Source organism: Plecotus auritus (assembly GCF_963455305.1).
Source record: "Plecotus auritus genome assembly, chromosome: 1".
Taxonomy (NCBI): Eukaryota; Metazoa; Chordata; class Mammalia; order Chiroptera; family Vespertilionidae; genus Plecotus; species Plecotus auritus.
The window spans coordinates 44487696-44513457 of record NC_137770.1 but is presented as its reverse complement, the minus strand read 5'-3'; the positions used below and the strand labels follow the sequence as shown (position 1 = coordinate 44513457).

Sequence of the window (25762 nt, the reverse complement as noted above, 5' to 3'; positions counted from 1 at the left end):
CCTGATAAAAATAAAAAACGAGGCATACTAACCCTGAACAGTTTTTAAAACAGAAAAGTGACAAAAACTCAAGACAGAATGACAAAAATTATTCTAAGAGGCTCCTGTGAGGGAAGCTATATATCACTGTCTACCTTTGGTTTAAGCAAGGAGATAAAACCCCAGCTGAAGTAAAAAGAAATGAATGTGGCTTGGGTGTGTCGAAGTCTGTTTTCTCCAGCTCAGAGTTACAACTAAGTGCAAGGGAGTGGCACCTGGAAGGACTGGCCGAGCTGCCACCCAAGGGAAGAGTGGGGGCAGGGGCGGAGGGTCCCAAGCCCTAGAACTTACCCCAGCATGGCTCAGACGGCCGGGGGAAACTACGGAAAGGCCGTCCCTCAGTTTCCTCATCTCTGAAATCGGGATGACACCTCTTCTCACACCTCGTTGCAGAAATCATGTTTTCTAAATTAATATACTCGGAGCCCCAAGGTGAAAAAGCAATCTCATGCAGGTCTAAAGTGTAGTCATTTTCGGGAAATTCAGTTCAAAATAAAACCAAACTCTAACACTGCTCTGCCCCAAATTAAGGAAATGATGGATCTGTGTGATATGCCCCGTTTGTTCCTTGGTGAAGACTCATTCTCTGACCCATTTCCCATTCTCAGAGTGGATTACGAAACGGAGAGAAGGGGTGGAGGAGGACTACAGATATGGAGAATTAGATTAATTTTAACTAAAAAACTAGCTACAGGCATGCTTTTACATAGGTAGAGAGGCACAGCCATGCAGCCAGCAACGTACAGAGACAATTGTGCAAATTTAAGCTGACTGGCATGCAGGCTATATTTTTCTAACAAAGAAAAATAATGGTTAGGCTCCCAGGAAAGGCTATTAGGAGACAAACTATGGGTTAAATTCGTTATTGGTAACCTGATGGGGAGTCTTTTGAAATCTGGTGTGTGTGAGGAATAGTGCATTCTCAGGATGGAATTCACTGAACCAAGCACTGTGTTACAAGCTCAGCCTTCCAGCCCCAGGGCAGCCACCCCAGGGCACGCAAATAGGTTCTCCTAATCAGGGGGCATGTAAGGCTTGCTTTTGGGGCCCCTTTTCCATGCCTGCCTTCACACACAGGTATACTCACTTCACACAGGGTCGGCTTGCTAGGTGAAAAGTAAATGCTTGTTGCAATCTTCATTCAATAATTCAACAAATATTTATTGAGCACTCCCTATGGGCCTGGTGCTGGTCTAGGAATTAGGGCTAGAGCAGGAGGGAAAAAGACAATGTATTCCTGTCCTGAGCTTACAGTCTCCTAGGCAGGAGTCAACAGACAGGTAAATTACTTAGTATGGAGGACTGTGTCAAGAGTTGTGCAGAAACTGAACTCAGGGAAGGACCAGAGGGGGAAGGTGAATTTGCTCCTTTAAATGTCAGGCCTCTGGAGAAGGTGGCCTTTGGGCAGAGGCCTGGAGGAGGGGACAGTGGAGGCGGGACAGCCTGCCTGTCAGGCAGGTGGGGTTGTGGGAGGACAGAGGAGAGAAGGGAGAGGCGTAACCCTGCAGGTCTCCCAGGACCTGTAGGTCACAGGGAGGATGGGACTTCAGGCTGAGTGAGCTGGAAAGCTGCCGGAGGGTTTTCAGCAGAAGAGTGACATGATCTGACTTCAGGAACCTTGGGCAGGAGTGGTGCCTTAGTAGCAGGAAGTGCTGGTGGTGAGGAGGAGAAGGGACCAGACCGGAATATCTGACGGTGGAGTTGACAGGGTCCGCTGGTGGATGGAGTGGAGAGAGAGAACGGGGAGAAAGGAGGGTGAGGGAGGAGAGAGGGTTAATGTGGAGAGGGGAGAGAGAGGTAGCAGAGAGGGGAGAGACAGGGAGACTGAGGAGCAGGTTTGTGGGAGATCAGTTCTAGCAGCAGCTTTGGGCAGGGAAGTTCCAAGCCAGCTCTGACAGGGACTTATCCCCTCCCCCAGGCACTATTTCACCAATTCAGAGGGAGCTGCATTTCTCCTGTGGATTCTGCATTGCAGCAGAATCACCTGGGTACCTGTTAAAAAGGCAAGTTCCCAGAGCACACCTCAGATTCTCTATGGGTGGGCCTTGGGAATCGGAGCCTCAGCTACTCCCCACTGATGATAATGTTCAGGGTATTCAGACACGTTCCACTTCTGAGCCACAGAATGCTCATTAATGTTGATCATCTGGGGCGTGTGGGATTTCAGGGAAGCTCTTGCATTCACTCCTGGCCAGCTGAGAAGTCCATCTCAGTGCTTGTGGCCCACTTAGGCCCAGATCCACAAGCAAGCAGTGTGAGGACCCTTTAATGGAGGCACCCCAAAGCCCAGAGGCCAGCTGCCTTCCTTGATGAAGGGCGAGAGCTGGACCCAGAAACGTGATCCCACGTGCACCTCTCTATCAGGGCCCGAAAAGCCAAGCTTCTGGCTAATGTGACTTCCCAAATGCCTATGGGAATTGCATGTGATTCAAAGATGCTGAACTGCTTGAAGGTGTGGAGTCAGTGTCTAGACCCCAGCTGGATAAGATGTGAGCATCTCAAGAAAAAGTGGCATATTTTTCTTGTTCAGTGGTTATTTATATGCCCTTTACATTATAGTTTCCAATGTATTTCCACACACTTCTTCCAGTTCTGATAAGGAGATATTGGCTCCATTTTACAGATGAGAAAACTGAAGCCCACAGAGATTACATGATATTCTGGCTCTGTATCCCATGTCTTTCCATTACACCAGGAGTACTCAAGTGTGGCCTTCACAATCACCAGGGAACCTGGTTTTAAAATGCAGATTCTGGTTCAGAAGCTAGAGGCTGGGCATGGGAATCAGCGCTTTAAACAAGGGCCTCAGATGCAAGTGGACTAGAGCCCCCACTTGGAGAAGCAGTGTTTATTCCACGGCTTCCTCTCTCCTGACGTTATTAACAGGGGCAGGCTGCCAGGGAGCTCCTGTCATGGAGGCAACATGGCCGAGACAGGTGCTGGCATTTTAGGACAGGGCAGGAGGCGGGAGGCTGGCCAGGTGTGAATGAGTCCAGTTTACAAAGGCTTTGTTAACTGAGGGTAGGCAGATGCTCAAGTAATCTTAACAAGAGGGTTTTTAAATCTCACTTCTTTTTTCCATGTAATGCTTTTTTACTCTTCTCATATCCTTGATAGAAAGGAAGATAGGATGAAGATACATAAGAGGGGGGAAAAGCAAAGGTGCTGCCCAAGTCCTTGACACTTATCTTAATTGAGATTTTTTTCACAAAAATGGAAAAACTTCTCACTTGTTCTGATCCACCCTTCAATCTTCATTTTTCCAGAAACAATTAAGCACTTGTCTTCAGTCCTGGGCCTGCCCCCATCTCTCCGGGCTCTGGCCCAGCCACATGGTAGGCGGGCAAACTTCGAGGCACAGACCGAGTTCATTGTGCGAACATGAGGGGGGTGGAGGGCTTCCTGTGTGGGGCTGCCCCAGGCATCTGGAGTGACTTTTTTATTTTTTTAAATTTTAGAGAGGAAGGGAGAGAGAGAGAGAGATAGAAACATCAATGATGACAGAGAATCATTGAACGGCTGCCTCCTGCACACCCCCACAAGGGATTGAGCCCACAAACCAGGCATGTGCCCTGACCAGGAATCGAACCTGACCTCCTGGTTCATAGGTTGACGTTCAGCCATTGAGCCATGCTGGTCCGGCTGGAGTGACTTTTTTATTTTATTTTTTAATTTTTTTAAAATATATTTTATTGATTTTTTACAGAGAGGAAGGGACAGGGATAGAGAGTCAGAAACATCGATGAGAGAGAAACATCGATTAGCTGCCTCCTGCACACCCCCCACTGGGGATGTGCCCGCAACCAAGGTACGTGCCCTTGACCGGAATCAAACCTGGGACCTTTCAGTCCACAGGCCGACGCTCTATCCACTGAGCCAAACTGGCCAGGGCTGGAGTGACTTTTTTAAACGAGTTCTACTACAACCTCCAGAGAAGGGACCCGCCGTTCCACAGCAGTCAGACTTTGCTAAGTTTCCCCACCTCCCAGAATGACAGACTAGTGAGAAAAACCACATCCACATTTATAACAAAAAATGGTGGTATGCTTTTTCCTCCAGTTTACATGTCCGTTTATTTTCAATGAATGTGTGCAGTACACAGTGATGCTGTCCGTTATCAGGCCCCTGGCTGGGGCATGGGGTTTACCTCCACTGTCATGACACCAGCAGGCTCGCCCATGCTGGTCTTCACAGACCCTCAGCAGCTGGGAGGTGCACCCGGAGAGGGGCTTTCCTGCTGGAAAGCTGGACTGGGCCCGGAGCCTGCTCCCATGCACCCAGGGTAGAAGCTGCATGAGCAACACATCCCTGCAGCCTTCCCCAAGGCCAAAAGTAGGGTTGGACAGAAAGCCACAGGGAAATCCGGTTCACACCTGGGCTTTCCCCACATGACTGCCATCTTAGGAGAAACAAGAAGGCCCCACAATGGAGCATGAATGCCTGAGGTGTCTGAAAGCCAGGTGTCCCGCCGCCTTTCTAATTCATCATGCAGATGGAGTTTCGACTAAACTCCTCAGAGCACCACCTCAGCAGGCTTAAGATTCCCATAGTCAATGTCATTTCTGCTACCCACACGCAGGCAGTCCCCATTCTAGTCAGCCGTTGCCCTCACTGGCATCTCCTCTCTCTCTCTCATGCCCACCCCCTCCATTCACTCACATACTATCTCTCCATGTCCACCTCCATGCCTCCATTCTCATCACCACCCTGTCCAGAATATTTCCCCACTGTTCCCCTCTCTAAACACAGGCTCTGGCCTAAAGGCCTGGCTCAAGCACCTCCTCCTTCACGACTTCCCTGACTTGATACACGCGGACTCAACCTTCACTGTGTTACTTCCCAGCCTACTTCTGGTCGTCTTGGTCTGCCTCTTACTCAGGTGAGACACTCAGTATTTCCAGGCCTCAGTTTCCTCCTTCATAAAATAGGAAGGATAATACTACTACCTCACATGGCAATTCTGAGGACTAACTGTGATAGCACAATCTACAGCCAAGTTCCCTCTCAGAGCCCCAGTGGGCACCCACAAATGCCAGGGAAAACTCCCACTAGTGCCTCAATCAGAGTCGGCACACAGCAGATGTCCAGGGAACTTTTTGGTTTGACAACCAGCCCTTAGCGCTCCCTGGAGAAACAAGACACCTCAGACAGAGGACACTTGCACACTCATTTTATTGCTGGTTCTGGGCTAAGAAGACAGAATAAGGCAAGTAATATAACTGAAGCCAGAACTAGCTTGTGACTGGGACATTCTTGCCTGGTGTAGACATGATCTGAAAAGAATCTAGATTTCTCAACAAAAAGGAAAGTTTATAATAAGAGTCCCTAAGGGGGGAAGGAGAAATTAAAAAGGAGAAGGGAGAGATATTGGGGTGAGGGGCTTCAACTAAATCTTACTTTCTTGTTTTAGCAAGATGACTACTATGAAGCTTGAAGGAGAAACTAAAATTCATTAGGCGAGGTGCTTCCGATGCCCAGTTTTAATGCTCATAATGACTTAATGAGGTCTAAAACTTTTCCACTTTAGAACTAAGGAAAATGTTGGCCAGACAGAGCTTAAGTCTTACCTCAAACTGATACCACTGTAATGAGCTAGTTATTAATAACTAGAGGCCCAGCGCGCAACTGAAATCGCGTGAGGAGGCACCCTGCGGGGGGCCAGGACCTGTGCCTGACTCGCAGCATCCCCCGGCCCCCCTGTCCGTGTCTGCTCCAGGGCCGCCCATGCCGCCGTGCCAGCTCGGGCAGGCCCCCCTGTTTCTGTCTCCGTCTCTGCTCCAGGCTTCATCTGCACGTGCAACCTCCTCCAGTCTGGTTGTGACTCGTTATGGCGTCCCGGCCTATTTGCATATTACCTCTTTATATATATATATATATATATATATATATATATAGACAGGAAAAGAGCAAAGGGGGAAGCCAGACATTATAGGCATGCCATTTGGGCAACTTCACCAGGAAGCTGCAACTCTTCACTCCCCAGGGAACCACAGGCCTACTCCCTGCAAAACGCTGGGGGAAGGGACCTAACCAGGGACGATAGACACATGCCCTGTAAAGTTGGGGTGACATAGGGAAAGTACTTGCCTGATGGGAACAAAGATCATTGGCCAGAATGGGCATGGCCACTGCAAGGGAGTGAAATTTGGAAATTCATAATCTCCTAAACAAAGGGATTTTCTCTCTTGTTGCTCATGTGTTCTTGACTCGCTTGCATTCTCCCTTGTTTCCTCCATAGCCATGTGGGCCTGCAGACCCCACATGCAATGGACTGATGGACTGCCGTGGGGAACACAAACTGTGCTAGCCTGATGCTGGCCTGGACTCTGCTCCAACCTGGAAAGGAGACTCTGGACACTGGCTCTGAATTCAGATCTGCTAAGCCCCAGCTACACCTCTTCTATTACTGCACTAAGGGAAATGGGACTTTGGAAATGCAGGGATGCACTTCCACATAAATAAAGCTTTCTACTATATCTCATTCTCTTGTGCAAGTCTCAGAAAATTATTTCTCTTGGGATATCACAAGAAATCTACCCCCACTCCCATCCAGGGGAGACGAGGACCTCTCCCCTCCAGTAACAAAACCACAAAGCAGAGCTGGAAATCAAGCTCAAGTCCACTTAATACCACAATCCACACTCCTCCACTCCATCAGCAGAAAAAGCCAGGCAGGATGGGTCATGGTCTGGCAGTTGGCAGGCAATGCTCTATGTCTCTGCGACTCCTACCCACCAGTGTTCCCAGGGGAAGTCCTTTTTTGCCAGCGAGACCTCTGGGGTGCCAAGGCTTCATCTGGGGGCAGCGGGATACTTACTGAACAAAAGAAAGTATCTAACCACTGCATGGTTCTATACTTCACACAGTCTTCCTAAAACCTGAGGTGCAAACAGAGGCTCGCCTATTTTCCCTCTCTGCTTTCAAGTGTTAAAGTTTTCCTCTCCACTCTCTAACATAGTAGTGGCTCGTTAGATTTTTTTTTCTCTAAATGTCTCAGTGTATTAGCCAGCTTTTTCATATGCATCTTGCCATTTCCCAGATATCAGTGGTAGACGCCTTCCAGTATCTGATAAATATCATAGTTCATGCCCCAGGAGGGTTATGGTTGCCACCTCTGTTCTCCATGGCCAGTTCCCTCAAACTCCTCTGCTTACTCCAGTGATCTCAACCTCTCACAGCTCACTCTTTAATAAATCACTCTTTAATAAATCACTCCATGGGTCTGCTTTTTAATATTCCAACCTCTTCCCAGGGCAGGAAATCACAAGTGCAAACACCATTTAGAAATACATCTTTGCTTCAAAATTCATTTACTAAAAACCTTTAATACTTAGCTTTAAACTTTCTTTAGATGGATGGAACTTAAGCTGAAAAGTCAGGAAATTGTCCAGAGGGTCTGAAGGTTCCAAAGCCTTCCACTAAAATTCACATCTCCAACGTGGCAGAAACATAGTCTTTAGGCACAAATTAAGGCACAACCACTTAACAAGCCCAATCCTTATTCTCCACTCACCCCGCCCCCCATCTCATTCCCACTGCTATAAATTTTCTATAATTAGTAACAGCAGCCACCACTTATGAAGAGCCAAATGGTGCAGACACTAATCTAAGAACTTCATATCTCATTTAATCCTCTTAACGTATTTAGGAGAAGTCAGAGGCTTGGGAGTTACAGAAGTTGCCTGTGTGACCTGGCAAGGAATGTGGCAGCCAGGATTCTAACCTGAGTCTGACACCAACACTCTCCCTCTGGTCATTACACAGTGCCACTTTAGTCACAAAATAGTTCCCTCCCTCCTGAAATAAGCACTTCTCCATGCAAATTCCATACCACAGCAGAAGAACCCAGAAGACCCTCTTTGCTAGGTCGACATTTTTTTTTTTTTAATCACAAAAGGGATGGGAAACAGAAAAAGTGAAAAAAAAAAAAAAATAGGAGGTCCTGAAGAATGCCTTCACCTCTGACCTCCTTCCTCTCATTAGAGGTCAGAGGAGCAGGCCCTGGAACAAATGGAATGACTCCGTGGTCAGTTTCCCATTCCATGTTTACATCCCTGCTGGAAAGAAAGAGCTGACATGACAAGGCTGCACTAGGAAGAGAAGGCGACACGGGCTCCACATCTGCGTGAATTAACCACTGCCTCCTCTCGGCACTTCCCTGCTGGCCCCTCACTCAGGTCAGTGAGTCATGAAATGAGGACAAGGCTCCGGGGAGGCGAATACCACAGCTGCACAGCCATGAAGCAGAAATGACAAGACACAGGTGGTTAGCAATCTCCTTTCCCCGGGGGTCTCCCCTCCCACGCACCACTAAGTAGCTCTGACCGAGGGGAGCACAGGGGTTGTCCCACCACAGAGTAAGAATCTGCAATGTTAGCCACTTAAAACTAGTCTTCTGCCCTCCATCACTGTAATGTGTGTGAAGCCCCAGAATGTTTTATACCTTTGCTGAACTTTCAAAACTGAAATACTTCATTACACTTGAGAGCAGTGCTGGCACGAGCAAGCCAGTCCTTCCCCACTCGCTTCATGAGGCCCATTTTTTTAAAAAACATTATTAATCGTCAAGAGATTCCAAACAGAATTTGCCTGCCAAGATGTATTTGGCAAAGGAAAGATACTCTATCTCCTGAAACATGCGTTTAAAAATCAGTTCCAATCTTCTTTTTGCTAAACTCTCCACGTACTCGCCTGAGAGAAAAAGCATGACTCCCTGCAAAACGAGCCTTTTTAAAATGGGATCACAGCACCCAGTTTTCTAACCACTTACCCCCAGTGTTGGAACCGTTATCTTCCGTGCCTTCCGCGTGCCTCCCGTGATCCCGTGGTACTGTGTGACCTGGCCTGGCGTAACTGGGCAGAACCACCTCTCCTTCACCATGGCCCGGACGAGCACCCCTTTCTGAAGGCAGTGCCCCTCCATCTACGTCGGGCTGGATGCTTCTGTTTTCAAGGTAGGGAGGTGGGGCTCCCTGGGAAGGATCCAGTATATTTTCTCCTGTCTCTGATGGAGCCGGGCCTCCGGTCCATGGCGGTTCCGAAGACTCCACCTGGCCTCTTCTATCTAGGGCGTCCATCTCCTTCACACGCCTCCCTTGTTTGGTTTTTGAGTCCAAGGAGGCAGATTCTGCTTCCGGATAGAATGGCCTGTTTCTGGGTGTTGGATGCAAAGGGGAGTCCAGGTAGGAATCTGGAGGAGAGACCCCACCTCCTACAGGCCTTGAGTCAGCTTTGGGGTGCAAGGAAGCATTGATATTGCTGTGGCCTTTCAACACCTCCTCTGGTTCACTCGGTGGGTATTCAGTTTCCTCCTCATTCTCACCATAATAATCCAAATCGTCCTCACTGTAGTTTCTTTCCAGGGCTGCAGCATGGCTGAAGGAATGCTCCCGGGAAGCTGAGGAGCGGGCTTCGGAAAGGGATCCTCCAACTGTTGCTGGCCTGACGTTGTCCAGTGGGGAGACGCTGCCGATATGAAAAGCCCACACTCCAGGAATCCCCAGGTTGCTGTGTCTAAAAAAAAAAGGGGGGGACAGTGCATTGTAATAAAAATGGCCACTACCCATCTTTCTATAATGGTGAGCAATTTATTTTAAAACTAAAAGACTATCAAGATCAGATTCAGAGTTTTCATTGGTGTAGAAAAAAACAAATAAAATGAGACTTACATGTTAACTAAAAGGATGATACTGAAATTTTGATATAAACAACCTTTTATTTATAGTCACTTTCAAAGGCTGTGTTCCACAGAATGCTAGACTGTCAAGTTGTAATCTGCTCTACAATCCACATTTTATGTAAAATCTGGCTGATTGAAAACAAAGAGGGAATGCAGAAATATTTATCTTTCTTCTACTTTTAAGAAAACATGTGCTGCCCAGCCTGTGTGGCTCACTGGTTGAGTGTCAACCCAGAAACCAGGAGGTCACAGGTTTGATTCCCAGTCAGGGCGCATGCCCAAGTTGTGGGCTTGATGACATGCAGGAGGCAGCTGATTGATGATGATCCTTGTTCCTCTCTCGTGGATGTTTCTCTCTCTCTTTTTCTCTCCCTTCCTCTCTCACTCAAGAAAAGAAAAGAAAATGTATGCTGAAAAATTTTTGCCAAACAATGACTACCACATGCTTTTAAGAATTAGTTATCTGTCGAGTGCTTAACATTCTTCAGTACAATCTGCAAGGCATATAGAAGAGAAAACAGGTTTAGAGAGGCTAACTAATCTTCTTAATAATTGACAGCTTGGATTAGGCACTAACTCCAAAACCCATTCTCCACACGTGGGCTTTATATTATTATAAAATAATTATTATTTTATGTCAGAAAACAAATACTCTATAATCGATCAGCACCTGAATTATTATAACTCTACAACATCTGAATTATCATACTCTGCAGAATGTTAAAGACATTTCACTGCTTAGTCACATGGACCAATCAATTAACTAGTTCATGGAGAACGGTTAAGTCAATGTAAAAAAAATTCAAAAAAATACACCTGAACAAGTCTAAAATGTTGGGCAACCACAGAACAAAGTTAAGGGGAAAATAAGAAAGCTGTTTAATCAAAATGCCACAAATAACGTCCCAGACGGTTTGACTCAGTGAATAGAGTGGCAGCCAGCAGACTGAAGGGTCCCAGTTCGATTCCAGTCAAGGGCACATACCTGGGTTGCAGGCATGATCCCCGGCCCTGGTCAGGGTGGGTGTGGGAGGCAACCAATCGATGTCTTTCTCTCACATTGATGTTTCTCTCTCTGTCTCTTCCCCTCCCTTCCACTCTCTCTAAATATCAATGGAAAAAAATATCCTCGGGAATGAATCTCTCTCCTCTCTCTCTCTCTCTCTCTCTCTCTCTCTCTCTCCCCCCCCCCCATCTATCATCTATCTATCTCTGTTTATCTCTATCTCTATGAGTGTGTGTGTGTGTTATTGTTATTATGATTATTGCTGCTGCTGCTATTCTAATTAACTTAGGAAAACAGGAATATAGAAAGCAAAACTATGATCCTTTGTGTAATATGCTCTGCATTGTAAGTTCTGAGAATTAACGTTGGTATTTCTTGGCAAGGAAATAAGGAACACTAAAGAAGATAAGAGAGACCCCTGAAGATCTGAGGATACTGAGTTTATTATCACATCGGAGGTGTTGCAGCTGTGAAATTTCTTCTTGATGTTAGAAACAGAAAACTATAAAAGCTTCAAAGAGTAGGAAAATACAAATTATGGCAGATAAAAGCTAAATAAAATAACCTTCTCATTAAATATAAATCATTATCTTGGTTTTGTCATTGTGCATGATGGGAAAGTAACCAATTTGAGTTTATCCTAAAGTCCAAGGTCATTTGGAAAGCTTAGTGATGGAAAGAATTTATTTCCTAGAAAGAAAAACAAGACTACAGAATGGGATGACAGTGGCATCCTCCCTGGTTGTTGGGAGGATAAAGTTAGAAAATCACATAAAATGCCTAGCATGGGGCCTTGCACATAATAAGTATTAAGCAACTATTGTCTTCCAGGAAATAGAAAAGTATAACTTCAAAAATGCAGAGTGTGCAAACTCAATTTTTCAGATTTATAACAAAAACACTATGAATTGTATAATGTATGGCCTTTGAGCTTATAACAATGGAACAAGTTTGAGGAATACAAAGATTCCACTGACTAAGAAAGTAACTTAATTTTTTAGAGTTGTACACTGAAGTACTTGAAGTGAATGGCATGATGTGTGTGACTTACTTTAAAATACTTAAGCAAAAAAGAAAACAAAATGATGAACATGGCAATGTCAATAACTTGAATTTAGATCACAAGCATTTGGCTGTTCATTTAGCTACTCTCTCCATTTTTCTCTATTTTTAAATAATGAGAAGTAAAAAAGAAGATTTAATTGCGGAACATTTCTACAATTTGGAGGTAGAGAAGACCTTTCCGAGAATAACTTCAAGACCTGAAATCATAAAGGAAAAGATAACTCTCAACCTCTAACTTCTAGATCATAAGTATCTTTAAAGATGAACAACTGGATAAAAATATGCACAGCATAGAAGAGGACTGAGATCTTTACCATGTTTTTTTTCTTTCTGATTTATAAGGGTTCTTTGTAAACACCCCAACAGAAAATAGCAAAGGATATGGACAGATGCGTCACAAAGAAGATAGAGAAATGGCTAATAAACATATGGAAAGGTGTTCAGATTTACGAGTAACCAAAGCAATTAGAAAATAAGAACATTTTATACCTGTCAGATTCACAAATATTAAAAAGGATAAAAGCCTGTAGGGAACAGACACTGCCAATCACTGCCCTGCATTACTGGTGAGGATATAAGTTGGTGCAATGCTTCTGAAGGGTAAGTTGTTAACACACATCAAAACGTGAAACTTAATACATCCTTTTTCAGAAATTCTACTTTTAAGGGAAATGAGAATCTGAGCAATGTAGAGGGTGGGGCAAAAGTAGGTTTACAATTTTTCATATGGAAAATAATAAGTAATAATACAAGAATAAATTCTGCTTCACATACTCACAACTGTAAACCTACTTTTGCCCCACTTTGTATATTATGCTATTTACTGCAATGATATTTACAACAGGATAAACCAGAAACACGAAATGTTCATCGATAAGTTGTCTTAATAATACAGAATAGATATGATACATGTTCTAATAGCCTTAAAATGATAATATAAACAGATATTGTACTGAAAGAGGCCTATAATATCATTATGGCTTTTAAATTTTTTTACATATACTATACCTAAAATTCTGGAAGGACTATTAACACCGGTTATCACTTGAAGTAGTGATACTGGGTAATTTTTTACTTTTATTTCATATTATTCTGCATTGCTTGTAATTTATTTTGTTTTTCAATATTAAGCATGGGTTACACTTAAAGAAAAATCCCTCTGTTAGTCATTTTGGCACCATAACTATTCTGCTCTCATCAAGCAACTCAGAAGTTTCTGGGAAGCATCAAAGATAAAAATGAGGGAAGGCATGGAAGGAGGTAAATGGAAGTGTGTGTGTATTCTTTTTTTTTAAATTTTTTTTAAAAAGTTGATTTTAGAGAGAGGAAGGAAGAGGGAGAGAGAGACACATCGATATGAGAGAAACATTCATCGGTTGTCTCCCACACGTGCCTCAGCTAGGAATTGAACCCACAATCTGGGTATGTGCCCTGACTTGGAATGAACCTGCCAACTTTTGGTGTATGGGGCAATGCTCCAACCAACTGAGCAACCAGGTCAGGGCTGTGTGTGTAGTCTTGGGGGCCTTTATGGCTGTGGTGGGGGAGCACAACTGCTTTTCTGACAGGCTCGTGGGCCCCTACCACCTCCTGCGCCCTGTGCTGGGAGCTGTTGATCCATTTGTCTGTCAACCCTGCTAAAGGGCAAGTTGCTAGCGCAGGGCCTATGCCTTAGACACCTTTGTCTTTCAAGTGCGTGGCCCCTGTGAGCTCTCCATAATATCTGAAGGGCAGAGACTCTGAGCCTTCCAGGGTGGAACGGTCAGGTGGAACCCAGGGAGAAAAAGCAAGGAGCGAAGTTTTCTCCACCAGAGTCTAGTAGACTAAAAGGCCACCTAGATGGAGACCTACAGATGCACAAGAATGAAAAAGAAAATCAGGATCAGGATTCAGCACAAAATAAGTGATTCAGAGCCCCAGTCTTGCGCTTGAATTTTGGCTTTGCCACTTAATAACTGGGATTATAGGCAACTTAACTTCCCTAAGCTCATTTGTCAAGTTGAGAAAAGAATCTAACTTACCTCCTAGGGATTCTTGTGAGTTTTAATTAAGACAGCCTCTAGAGACTATTTAGCACAATGTTTGGGGAGTGGTAAGTTCTCAATAAATGTTAGGTCAAGTAACCATATTTGGCTATAGGACCAGCCCTCGGTAGCTGAGCAGAGCAGATGGCAGGCAAATGTGTAAGGTGTTCCAATACCTAGGAATACTCTAGTGAAACCGAGAGGCAGGAAGGGAGGCTACGCAGCCAAGGTGTTCTGTCTGGCTTCGGCGTCCGTATTCAGGAAAGGAATAAAAGCAAGTATATTTTTAAAATTAATAAATATCATCAAGAGGTGCTGTCCCTATACTGGCACGATGTGGACTGATGAGAACTCAAAGGGCTTGGATGGCATGAGCAGAGTAAGCCGCCGATGGGACTGAGGGACGTGCTCAGTCCTGGCTGCTCCATGGAAAACCAATCACTGTGATTTCATATAATAAAGCCATGGTGAAACCATGACACTGCTAAAAATCTATCAGTCTATTTGTTTACTTGTTTCCCAAATTACTTTACTCTTACTTTAACTTTCAACACGTTATCTGTCTAAAAGACTAAAATCACAACATCTCCTTCTGTGAAATAATTAACCTGGAAAAACTTCAGTCTGAGCAGTTATATTACTGGGTATTTTTATGTGGTTCCAAGAGCAATGTTTTCCATAGCAAACCTCAGTGGCTCTGCAAACACACACACACACACACACACACACACACACACACACACATACACACAGTTTCAGGTATCTTTAGCCAACAGGGCAAGAAAAATAAAGGACCTTTTATATTTGGTGGCCTTGCTCCTCCCAGGGTCTAGTCTGGATGCCTTACTTAGAAATCACCAAGATATTATTTAATGGTCTCATGACCACTTGGGTTTGGGGAGCTCCAAAGGGTCCTTCCATTCCAACAGGAAAGGGCTTAAGCCCTAGGGCACTTACTGGTAGAGATTTTTCACAGATTGTTCAGTGCTAGTCAAGCTGAAATATGGTCCCTCTCTCTTCAGGTCATCAATCTCCCCTCGGCAGAAGCCCACCCGGGCTGGAAGCTCGAGCTGGACATTGTAGGACTCTTTGGGGCGCGTTCCAAAGAAATGAAGGCCATTGACAGGATAAAGAAAGAAGGCATAGGTATCGGACTCATCATATGCCAAAACTGCCTGGAAAGTATTCAGCTGTGGAAAAAAAAAAAAAAGAGGAAATAGTCTTAATAAAACAAACAAACAAAAAGACAATGCAAGCAAAGCATCATCAAGTACAAAGGGTTTCCCCCTCATTAGGATTTCTCTGAAATGTTTTCATACATACTATTCTTTTAAATTTCCTCTTCAAGTGACAATATAATTTTATAAGCTATCCTATATAATAAAGAGGTGATATGCAAATTGACCCTCACACCCTCGCACAAGATGATCGCCCCCATGTGGTCAAAGATGGCCACCATAAGATGGCCAGCAGGGGAGGGTAGTTGTGGGTGATCAGGCCAGCAGGGGAGGGCAGTTGGGGGTGGCCAGGCCTGCAGGGGAGAGAGGACAGTTGGGGGTGGGTGGGCACCAGGCCTGCATGGGAGGGCAGTTAGGGGCAACCAGGTCAGCAGGGGAGGGCAGTTAGGGGTGACCAGGCAATCAGGGGAGGGCAGTTAGGGGTGACCAGGCTTGCAGGGGAGGGCAGTTAGGGGCAACCAGGCAGTCAGGGCAGGGCAGTTGGGGGCGACTGGGCTGGCAGGGGAGGGCAGTTGGGAGTTACCGGGCTGGCAGGGGAGGGCAGGTGGGGGCGATTGGGCCAGCAGGGGAGCAGTTAGGCATTTATCAGGCTGGCAGGGGAGTGGTTAGGGGGTGAGCAGGCCGACAGGCAGAGTGGTTAGGGGCAATCAGGCAGGTAGGCAGGCGAGCGGTTAGAAGCCAGCAGTCCCAGATTCTGAGAGGGATATCCGACTGCCGGTTTAGGCCTGATCCCTAAACCGGCAGTCGGACATCCCCCGAGGGGTCCCAGATTGGAGAGGGTGCAGGCTGGGCTGAGGGACCCCCCCCACCCCAGTGCACGAATTTCATGCACCGGGCCTCTAGTGTCATATATAATCACATTTTATCAATTCAGATTAATAGTTGAAATATGTATAGGTAAAAAAAAACAACTGGTTAAAAACATAATACCTTTTAAGGTATAAATGCTCAATTTCAAACCTCTTTCAGAGCTAAGAGCAAGTAGCAGACTTACCTTGTTCATTCCCACTGCCCTAGTTTCCTGCCCTGGGCACTCATCTGGATCATTCATTTACTCATTCATTCATCTATTTATCGAATGCTCATTGTGGGCAGGCATGGTGTTTAGGCACTGGCTCATCAAAAGACCTCCTTACTATTGCCTCACTCTCTTTTCTCTTCCATCCATCTCTCCACACCCCCACCAGAGGTATAGATGATGAAACAGAAACATAGAGGCTAATGAATCTGCCTAAGGTCAGGTAGCTAGCACATGGTGGCAGGCCGGCCAGCTCAGAGTCCAGGTCCTGTATGACTAGGCCACCCTAACTGCTCTTCAGCATGCCACTCCAAGTGAGGTGTACCCTGCCGTGAACTCTCCTCCAGGTTCAGATCTGCTGTATCTCCATCAGACTATTTAACATTCCCCCTTTGTCCCGTGTACTCTGGTGCTCCTGTGCGAGCACTCATGTTTCCCTGGACTGAAAACCTCCTAACCCTCTCGTGCTGCCCCTTGGGGTGTATGCTGTGATTCCGTGTAGATCGATTTCTGTCCTCTGACCCCCCATGATACCTTTGCGAGTGTTTCTAGTTCGCATTTGCCTCATTTTGCCTGGTTAGCTATTCATGTGTTTGTAAACCCCATCTATTAACTCATTTGTACAGTGATTCAAACAGCCAAGTGCCTAGGAGCACCCGGCATTATGCTTGGTGCTGAAGAAGCAAACGAGCAGGGGACTGGGACTCTGCCCAGGATGGTCTCACACCTTACCAGAGGGAGACAGCCAGGACTGGGATTCTAGGAGAGTTATTGAAAGAGGAAGCAGAGGCAACAGAGGAGGGCGTGGAGGGTAGAGAAGCAAGGCAGAGGAGGCCTAGTAGGAACGTTAATAAACACAGCAGGAGCCAAAGCTGGCCAGAAAGAGAGGCCAGGAGCTGGATGAGCCACAAACTCAACACCCAGGTCCTCATAGAATCACTCCCTAAAATTTACTCTCATATTTTCAATAAGACATTTTTTTGCCTTTATCTACATCCAGCTGTCTCTCCCCACCCCACCAAAATGACCTGTTGATGGTGCTTGATTATCTGAAAACGATGTAATATTTAGGCCTCTGAGAACACCTCTCTCACTAAATGCCCCTCCTTTTACAATTTAGTAGGGAACTGGAGAGGTATTTATAAATACCACTGCTTCCTAAATAATGTGACTCTTAAAAACATTATTTACCGGTCGGTAGTGTTATTTCCCCGTCTCAGAGAAGAACATCACAGTTTGCTAAATAAAACTGCAAACAAGAGGAATGTGCCCTGCCTTTGGTTCTGTCCGGGGCCTTCCCATATGGTGCTCAAGCTCTCTCCTAAGGTTAATTCTTCCTTCCATTGTTTAATTTCAAAGTTTACTTTTGAGGTTTTGCTTATAGGGCAAAGACACACAGGTCTTTAAATGCTTTTTAAGAGAAAAGAAATGGACACACAACCTTGCTTTCAGTTCTCTGACACTGAAAAGGTCACCTCGCTTGGCTTTGCTCTTTTCTTTCTTGAAGTTCACACACTTAGAGTTAAGGGGAGCCCAGCCAGCCTGGCTCAGTGCTTGAGTGTGGACCTATGAACCAGGAGGTCAGGCCACATGCCTGGGTTGCGGGTTCGATCCCCAGTGTGGGGCATGCAGGAGGCAACCGATCAATGACTCTCTCTCTCATTGATGTTTCTCTCTCTCTCTCCCTCTCCCTTCTTCTCTGAAATCAATAAAAATATATATTTTTTTAAAAAGAGTTAAGGGGAAGGAGACTGGTATATTTGCTATTGTAGTTGTTGATTATTTTATCAGCAAAACTTGAGTTTTCCAAAACCAAAAGGCAAGAGATGTTTTCTAGAATTTCTCAAAGCTGGGAAGCCAGAGCTTCTGCCAAATATAAACCAAGAGCTTCTGCATCATGCCCTGGCCGGTTTGGCTCAGTGGATGGAGCATCGGCCTGCGGACTGAAGGGTCCCGGGTTTGATTCCGGTCAGGGGCATGTGCCTTGGTTGCAGGCACGTCCCTGGTGGGGGGTGTGCAGGAGGCAGCTGATAGATGTTTCTGGCTCTCTGTCCCTCTCCCTTCCTCTCTGTAGAAAAATCAATAAAATATATTTTTTTTAAAAAAAGAGCTTCTGCATCATGTCTATACATCATATAATATATATATTATATCATCAATTAATGTGGGTCCAGGAACTTTCGAGTTTTACTATAGTCAGAATAAATAAAGCTCAACTAGGGAAAGAAAAGTACTCTAGGAAGGAGAAAGAATCTGTTTCCAAAAGCTAAGCTTTCAAAGCTCCTGGCATTGATTGCCCACAATAAACCTGAGATAGGAAGAAATCCTGGTTCTAAGTTTAGAGACACTCTATGAGATAAGGAGGGTCTACAGATTGTGAAGGAATTGAAGAGGATGGGAGGTGGGGGGAGGGGGAAAGGACACAGAGCTGGGAAGAGGAAGGTGTGACTTTTTATTGTGGGGCCTGGGCATTTAGCACTTTACTGTATTCATTCTTTCAGTCAGCCAGTCAACAAATTCAAGGAACATTTACTCAATGTCTTTTACACGCTGTCCCGGAGACAAGCACTTATTACAGGTGGCAAGCATTTAATCTACGTGTCTCCACTGAGGCAAATAAAAGAAGAATTTTAAAATAGAATTTAGGGTCCCAAAGTATGCGCCAAAAGTTTGGCTACTTAAAACCACCCACACACCAAATGATCCCTTTTTAAGTTCTTGCTCAGTTCCAGAAAATTCTACATCTCATTGCTAAAGAGTGGCTTTCACAAGTCCTGCGGGCTGCTTCCCCTCCCAAGGCACTCGCTGACTGCCTTCCAGACCGGAAAGGTCTTCACATTCCTAGAGACAAGCCTTTGCAAGAACCCCACACGCTCTGTCCCTGAAGGGAAACCCTCAGATGGGCTGCCAAACCCCACAAAAGAGTCACAGGTTCCCAACTCCCTCAGGATCCCAGAGAGGAGAGGGGGGCCTTCCCGGGCAGAGGAGCACCACAGACGGGATCAGGGCCAGTGGCTGCGGAGCTGCAAGGTTCCTGTCATCCTGTTATCAGAAAGAGAGAAAAGCCAGAGCCCTCAGCAGAAAGCAGGCAGGAGTCTGGCTGTCCTCTGCAGGTACAGGATATCACCCATCAATATTGCCTGGACACTCGCAGAGCCAAGCTGATGGATATCAAACATACCCATTTAATTCACTTAACTAATTTGTCATCTGGCAAAAAATCAGAACAGTGCCAGCCTTACCCCAAAGGGACTGGCCTATAATGGCTTACAAAAACAACAATGAAAATTAGTCACTATAGGGTTACTCCTAAAGGGGTCAGAGTTTTCTCTCTTCCTTAGGGTCACATGCTTTCCACAGTGCAGCATCACTGACTTCTGGCCTCCAGAGTTTGGTGTCAGCACTAAATGCCATGCCTTGGCATAATTCTCCATCGCCCATTACCTGTATGATACTGTCACATGCATGATTTTCCCTCATTCATTTTCTGCCTAAATCCTACAGAGCCTGCCCCAAATTCAAAGGTAAATGCTCAGTGCTATCATATTCCTTCCTGACCTTTAGTCTTTAGCAGAAGGTCAGCATTTCTTTAATCAATTTCCTTATCTGTCTCATTCTGTATGTCCTCACAGCTATGCCTCAGCCTCAGGTTAAACTCTTTCAGATCGACTGCAAACCTCCCCTCTTCTGGACGTCAGCTCCAGAAGTCAAAAAGCAGCAACAACGTCCTGCTTTTACCTCGAATTTTCTCTGTGGATCCAATGCCCTCCATCAATGGTATCATCCTTTGAAACAAGTCAACATACCTCAGGCCCCACAGGGGCCTCCAATGGGCACTTTTCTGCTCATCTTATGTTACTGCCCCATGACTCCTTCACCCATTTCTCCAGCCTCAGCTCTCCAGCCTTCTCCCACACCCTGGCTCAGAACAATCTCTCCTGCTGCCTCGTTCTCAAGATCTGTTCTTTCAGCCCAACTTAAAATCTAGATCAACAAAACATTCCCTGTACCACAAAGATCTGTGTAACCAGTTCTGTGTAACCCCCATCCCTCCAACAACAGCAAAGCAACACTCCCCTTCCCAAAAAATGCAGCTAAAGTAAGCACTAGCCCTCTTTCCGTCAATAAGTTCTTTGATGTCAATACCATGACTTCTTTGCTCCGTGAAGAACCTATGAAAGCTCAAGGAATCTCAGATGAACTGAGTTGATAAACACTATTTGTTCATATTTTTAGATGCAGTTACATCTTGATATCCCTGCAGTATCAGCTACAACATCCTGTCACACCCACCATGAATATCCATGGAGAGAACGGGCAACAACTGACATTGTTTAAGTAGTAAAGATGCCATTCCTCTGATATCTTCAAATTTCACGTAAGTTTTCAACGTAAGGTTAATATGCCAAGGTTTAAGAAATCCTTCACGCAAAGTAGATGACTTGCCAAAATCTACCTCCAAAGAACTATTAAAACAAGAACTCAAGTCACAGAGCTCTTGAAAGTATTCAGAACAACCTTCAACAGGCGTAATTGAAAAAAACATGCTTTCTCTAAACAGAATCCTTATCTCCTTTCTAAATGAAACAAACTCTGAAGCCAACTCAGCATATGGCAATGTCCAAAGATGGATTTTAATTAGAAAAGTGAAAGAGAGATAGAATCTACAAATCTTCCTGCACTCCCCACCCAAAAAAAAAAAGCCTGAATGGAAACTGCAATTTGGAAAACCTTGTATTTAAAGAGTCCTTATGTAAAGGACTTGCATCCTTGCAAGATCAAGAAATAAAGAACCAGAACCTGGTCCCATCAGGCCAATAAAGGGGAACACAGATTGGGTGAGCATCCACACCAGATGGGTCTAAGGCAGCCGTGGGCAAACTACGGCCCGCGGGCCGGATCTGGCCCGTTCGGCTGTTCTATCCGGCCCTCGGAGCTGAAAGAGCGGAGGGTTCTCTTGCTCTCCCCTCCGCTCCTTTACTTTGAATTTATATTAGTTCACACAAACACTCCATCCATGCTTTTGTTCCGGCCCTCCGGTCCAGTTTAAGAACCCATTGTGGCCCTCGAGTCAAAAAGTTTGCCCACCCCTGGTAAGGGATGGCAGTGGCTACATAAAAATGTCACTTTAGTTCATTCTCACAACATCCTGTAAGGCAGGCATTGCTACTCCATTTCACAGCTTGGGAAACTAAGGCTGAGACTGAGTCATTGTTTCTGAAATCACTGGATAACATTTCATAATCACTTTTTCTCTCAAAATGGTTTTATCTTTATTGTCAATGTCTTTACATCACCCAGAAAGATGGGTAAGAGAAGCATTATTCCCACACTACAGAAGAAATTGAGAAAAATAATTAACAAAGTCACGCTGTCTGTATTTTAATTTTCTATTTCAAATAAGGAACTGACAAAATTGGAACTTAAAAGCTGTAGTGTGATTTCATCTCCCCTATTCATCTCACTCAAGTTAGTCTTTCTATTCCGTGTTGAAAAGTAAGGCAGATACAGCTGAATCTCTCCAGAGTGTTGGAATACTAATTTGTATCAATAGTGTCCTTGGTAGCAGATTTCATTCCAAGCTCATTTTTCCTTTGAATGCATTATGGTTCCTAGGACTCTTCTGGTACTAAGATCACATCAGGACAATAAAGCTCCAGCCTTATTTATTGGGAGTCTTAGGAAAAGGCACAACTATTGTGTCTACCGTCATCACCTGTGCCAAGGAAATCGGTCTTGCGTGAAAAAATGTCTGGGTAAAAGCAACAAAAAAACCTAAGAACCAAGAAATCTGTATTCTAAACCTACCTTTGCCTCACTAAGAGCACAAGTCTGGACAATAGATTTAACTTCTATTTTCCATTATCTGTGAAATGCAAACGATAAGTCATGTGGTACTTATCTTGTAGGATTGTTGTGGGAAGACAGTAGGATAAAAATATTGTTATCAGAACGAACTAGATAACTTATACAGACAACCTGTATCACAAGTGTCTAAGTAGTCAATCTTTCCTTTGTGCCCTCACCTCAATACAGTCAGAAAGAGTTCTCTTAACAAAAACTATCAATCCCCTGCTTTAAATCCTTCAAAGGTTGCCTATCTCCCAAGAACCAAGTCCAAGCTCTCAGCACATTATCTGCTAATTCCCACCTCATGGCCTTTCCGGCCTCTTGTCCCACCACCCTTCCTCTTCAGTGATAATACCACACATACTGCCCCAAACACATTCTACTCTACAGCACATGGGTGATATGTCATAGACTATCCTTTTGGGAATGTTCCACTCTGCTCAACTCAGACTCAAAGCTACTGATTCATGGAACCCTTCCCTGATAGTGTCTCCTAACCAGAGAGGGGTAGAGTTAGTCTCCATAAGTAAAAATGCTACTACATTTATCATATTGAATAATGAATGTTCCTACTAAATTATGAGATCCTTGGGAGTAAAGAGTATGTCCTTTCATGATGTCTATTTCAGTCCTGACATACAGTAAGTATGCAAAAAAGGTTTGTTGGATGAATAAATCTCAACTACGCTTAAATATAAATTACTTACACACACACATATATATAAATATGCCACATGTTTAGAAAAAAAGACTGGAAGAAAATAAACTATTAGCAGTGGTGACCTCTGGTTAGTGAAATTATAACTAATGTTTATTTTATTTTCTAAATGTTTTATTATAAGTATGTTATACTTAATTTTAAATTTTTTTAAACTTATAAACAAAAATGAATGAATGAATGCAACATAATGGTGGGGGCCATACCTTACTTTCTCCAACTCTTTACCTAGCTCAATGTCATACACAAAAGATGTGCTCAATATATCTATTTAAATTCAATGTATTGTGTTGAACTGAATAATTAAAATGTCATACCATATATTGTTTAAAAAGTATTCAATAAACAAAACTAGATGTTGCCTGACCAAAAAAAAATGAGTGGCCAAAAAATCGTAAATTTGAACAATTTTTATTTCTCAATCTTCTTTGCTTAGTACAGTCTTTATAGTAAATACTTCTCTTACAGAACACATAAATATGGCCACCATCTTGAAATACTCAGTGAGAGTAGGCAAGCTACTTACTCTCTCAGGGAAGAGATGTACCATCTTTCTGTAGCTAAGAAACACTTTGATGAGTTAAAATAGAGATAAATTGTAAGTGTTTCAGCCCTTGGAGTATAACACTTTTGATTCCGGTCTAATTTCCTGGGAGGAAGTCCCTACCTACTCCAGGAATGAGGCAGTTTACCATTTGCCAAGCCGCCCTGACCCCACCTGATGTCCATTTGGTTGCTGCCAAGCCTAAAGACTGGGGGCTTGGGTTGCTCCTCAGGTAGGAACTATAAAACAAAGTGAGGACAGTCTCCTGTAAACTGGGGGGCATGGAAACCTGGAGGGCAGATTGGCAAAAGCTATCAATAACATTATAAAAAGTTCATCCCCTCTGGCCACCAATTCCAAACCCTAAAATGTCAACTAAAGACACGTGCAAAGATTTAGCTTATAAAAGTGCTTCACAAAATTAGTTATAATGATTTTTTAAAAAATGGAAATAACCTTAATGACCACTGTGGTAAATCCAGTGGGTGGAATATTATGCAGACTTTATAAATAATGTTGTAGGAATAGAGTTACTGACACTGAAACTTATTCACAATATACTATTTAGTGAGGGGAAAGTAGGCTACAAAACAGTATGTGCACTGTGAACCCATCATTGTTAATAGAAAATGACAGCTAAATATAGATATTGATAGAGGGGGAAAAAACTTCTGGAATAAACAGGAAAAATGTTTAACAGTGGTTATCTTTGAGTGGTAGGAAAATGAGAGGTTGTTCTTTTTTAAACTGCCTGTATTTGCTTATGTTTTTCTTTCAATGAACATATAATTAGAAATAATTCTTGTATACTTAGAGGTGATTCTTAAAATAAACAACCAAACAGTAAACTGCCTTGTGCTCTGAGGGCCTTCGGCATCTGCCCTGGGGCCCTCTCACCCGCTAAGCACATTCTCCTGCTAGAAGGGACCACCTCTCAGATTTTCAATGGAAGCCTGAAGACTTCACATTCAAGCCACTTCAGCCCTGGTGCCACCAAAGGATACATCAGAGGTTGCTCAGGAGAGACTCGGAAAAGACTCCAAGTCGCTCCCTGGGTTCCAGCCCAGAATTCAAGCCCTCCCTCCACTGGCTCAGCAGCCAACACCCCTTGTCACTTACCTCTCCGGGGGGCGGCATCCCGAGCCTGGGCTCCTGGTAGGCGCCCACCTGCTCCCAGGTGGCCAAGAAGGCGTGGGTGGGGGTGAAATCCGAGGCGGTGCGCGGGAAGCTGGTGCGCACGTAGCGGGCCGCCAGGTCCAGCACCTCGGGACTCGTGTCCTCGCGGTACAGGATCCTGCCTCTGCCCTGGCTCGTGTCGATGTCGGCCAGAAAGGGAGCAATGGCCGGGAAGTCCGTGGGGAAACCGTCGTCCACATACTGGGTCTCCCTGGGGAAGTCTTGAGTGGAGATGATGCCGTTGGTGCCCACCTGGGAGAGGAGGGGGACAAAAGGTGGCGGTCGCTTGATCTGCAAGAAGCCCAAGGGCGGCCACCACAGATTCAGACATGCACGCCCACCCTGCTCCTCAGGGAGGGAAGGGAACCGCCCCAGGCATGAAGCTCCCCCTTCCCCAAAGCCTGGGAGGCCAACTCCTGGTTCAGCGCAACTCCAGCCCGCGTCCCACCCGCCCACTCATACCCTACAACTCGACGCAATAGGTCCAGGAGCCCTAAAACTTGTTCGCATATTTCCTTACTTCGCGCACAACCCTGGAGAAAACCTCTAAGTCCGAGGAGGGAGCACCCCAGCTCTGCAGACGTGCACAGCCTTCTCGCCGCCCTCACTGGAAGCCCCACTGGCTGCCCTAGCCTGGTCGCTCCCGCAGCCGAGAACAGTTCTAGCTCTCTCACTGGATGGAGTAAGGAGAGCAGCGGGTCCGGCAGCAGCATCGCTGCAAAGCCTGGTCCCACCCCAGGGGCGCTCCTGGACAGCAAAGCGTGCGCACTATTTCCTCCCCTCGGAAGACAGGGTTCGGTGAGACCCACACTGCATGGACCCCTGGGAAGGAGCTGCGAGAAACCTGCCGGGTCCCCCACCCAGAGGGGGCCGAACTTACGTAGAGGTAGTTGAATTGAGCTTCGTAGAAGCGCAGGGGACTCGCCAGCTTCACCGCGGCTGAGCTTTCGTCGTCGCCTTCCTTCAGGAGCTGGTCCCCCCTAAACTGCCCGTAGGGAAAGAGCCCGCTTGGGTCCAGCGCCGCGGCCCGGGACAGCAGCAGCAGCAGCAGCAGCAGCAGTGACGGCGGCGGTGGCGCCAGCAGCGCCCGCAGCCCGGCCGCCCGGTCCCCCGGCATGCTCGCTCGGCCTGGGCTGCCCCGCCGCACGGTCCCAGCCCGCGAGCCCACTGGCGGCGCAGCGCCAGCTCCAACCTGGTTCCCCGCGGGCTCCGGGGGGCGGGCCTCCCCGCCGTCTCAGCACGCGGATTGGCTGAGGCCCTACACGAGGACCAATCACCGGCTCTGAGAAAATTCGACAGCAGCCGCCACATCTGGTTCTTGTTAAAAGTTTTCTAAGGCAGGGGTTGCGGAAGCGGCCTCGCTTTTACCCCAGGCGAGGTGAAAGCCCCCGACCGGCGCTGCCCA

General features: G+C 45.6%; 1 protein-coding gene across 1 annotated transcript in view; it reads right to left on the bottom strand.

Annotated features, from left to right (window-relative positions):
• The window catches only part of NID2 (nidogen 2), a 63091-nt gene extending 37574 nt beyond the window's left edge, over positions 1–25517 (bottom strand). Inside the window, 4 exon segments of the mRNA XM_080665962.1 lie at positions 8810–9552; positions 14771–15003; positions 24301–24609; positions 25238–25517. Coding sequence (XP_080522088.1) covers positions 8810–9552; positions 14771–15003; positions 24301–24609; positions 25238–25474 — 1522 coding nt within the window. The 5' untranslated portion in view covers positions 25475–25517.
• Positions 25518–25762: the final 245 nt, after the last annotated feature.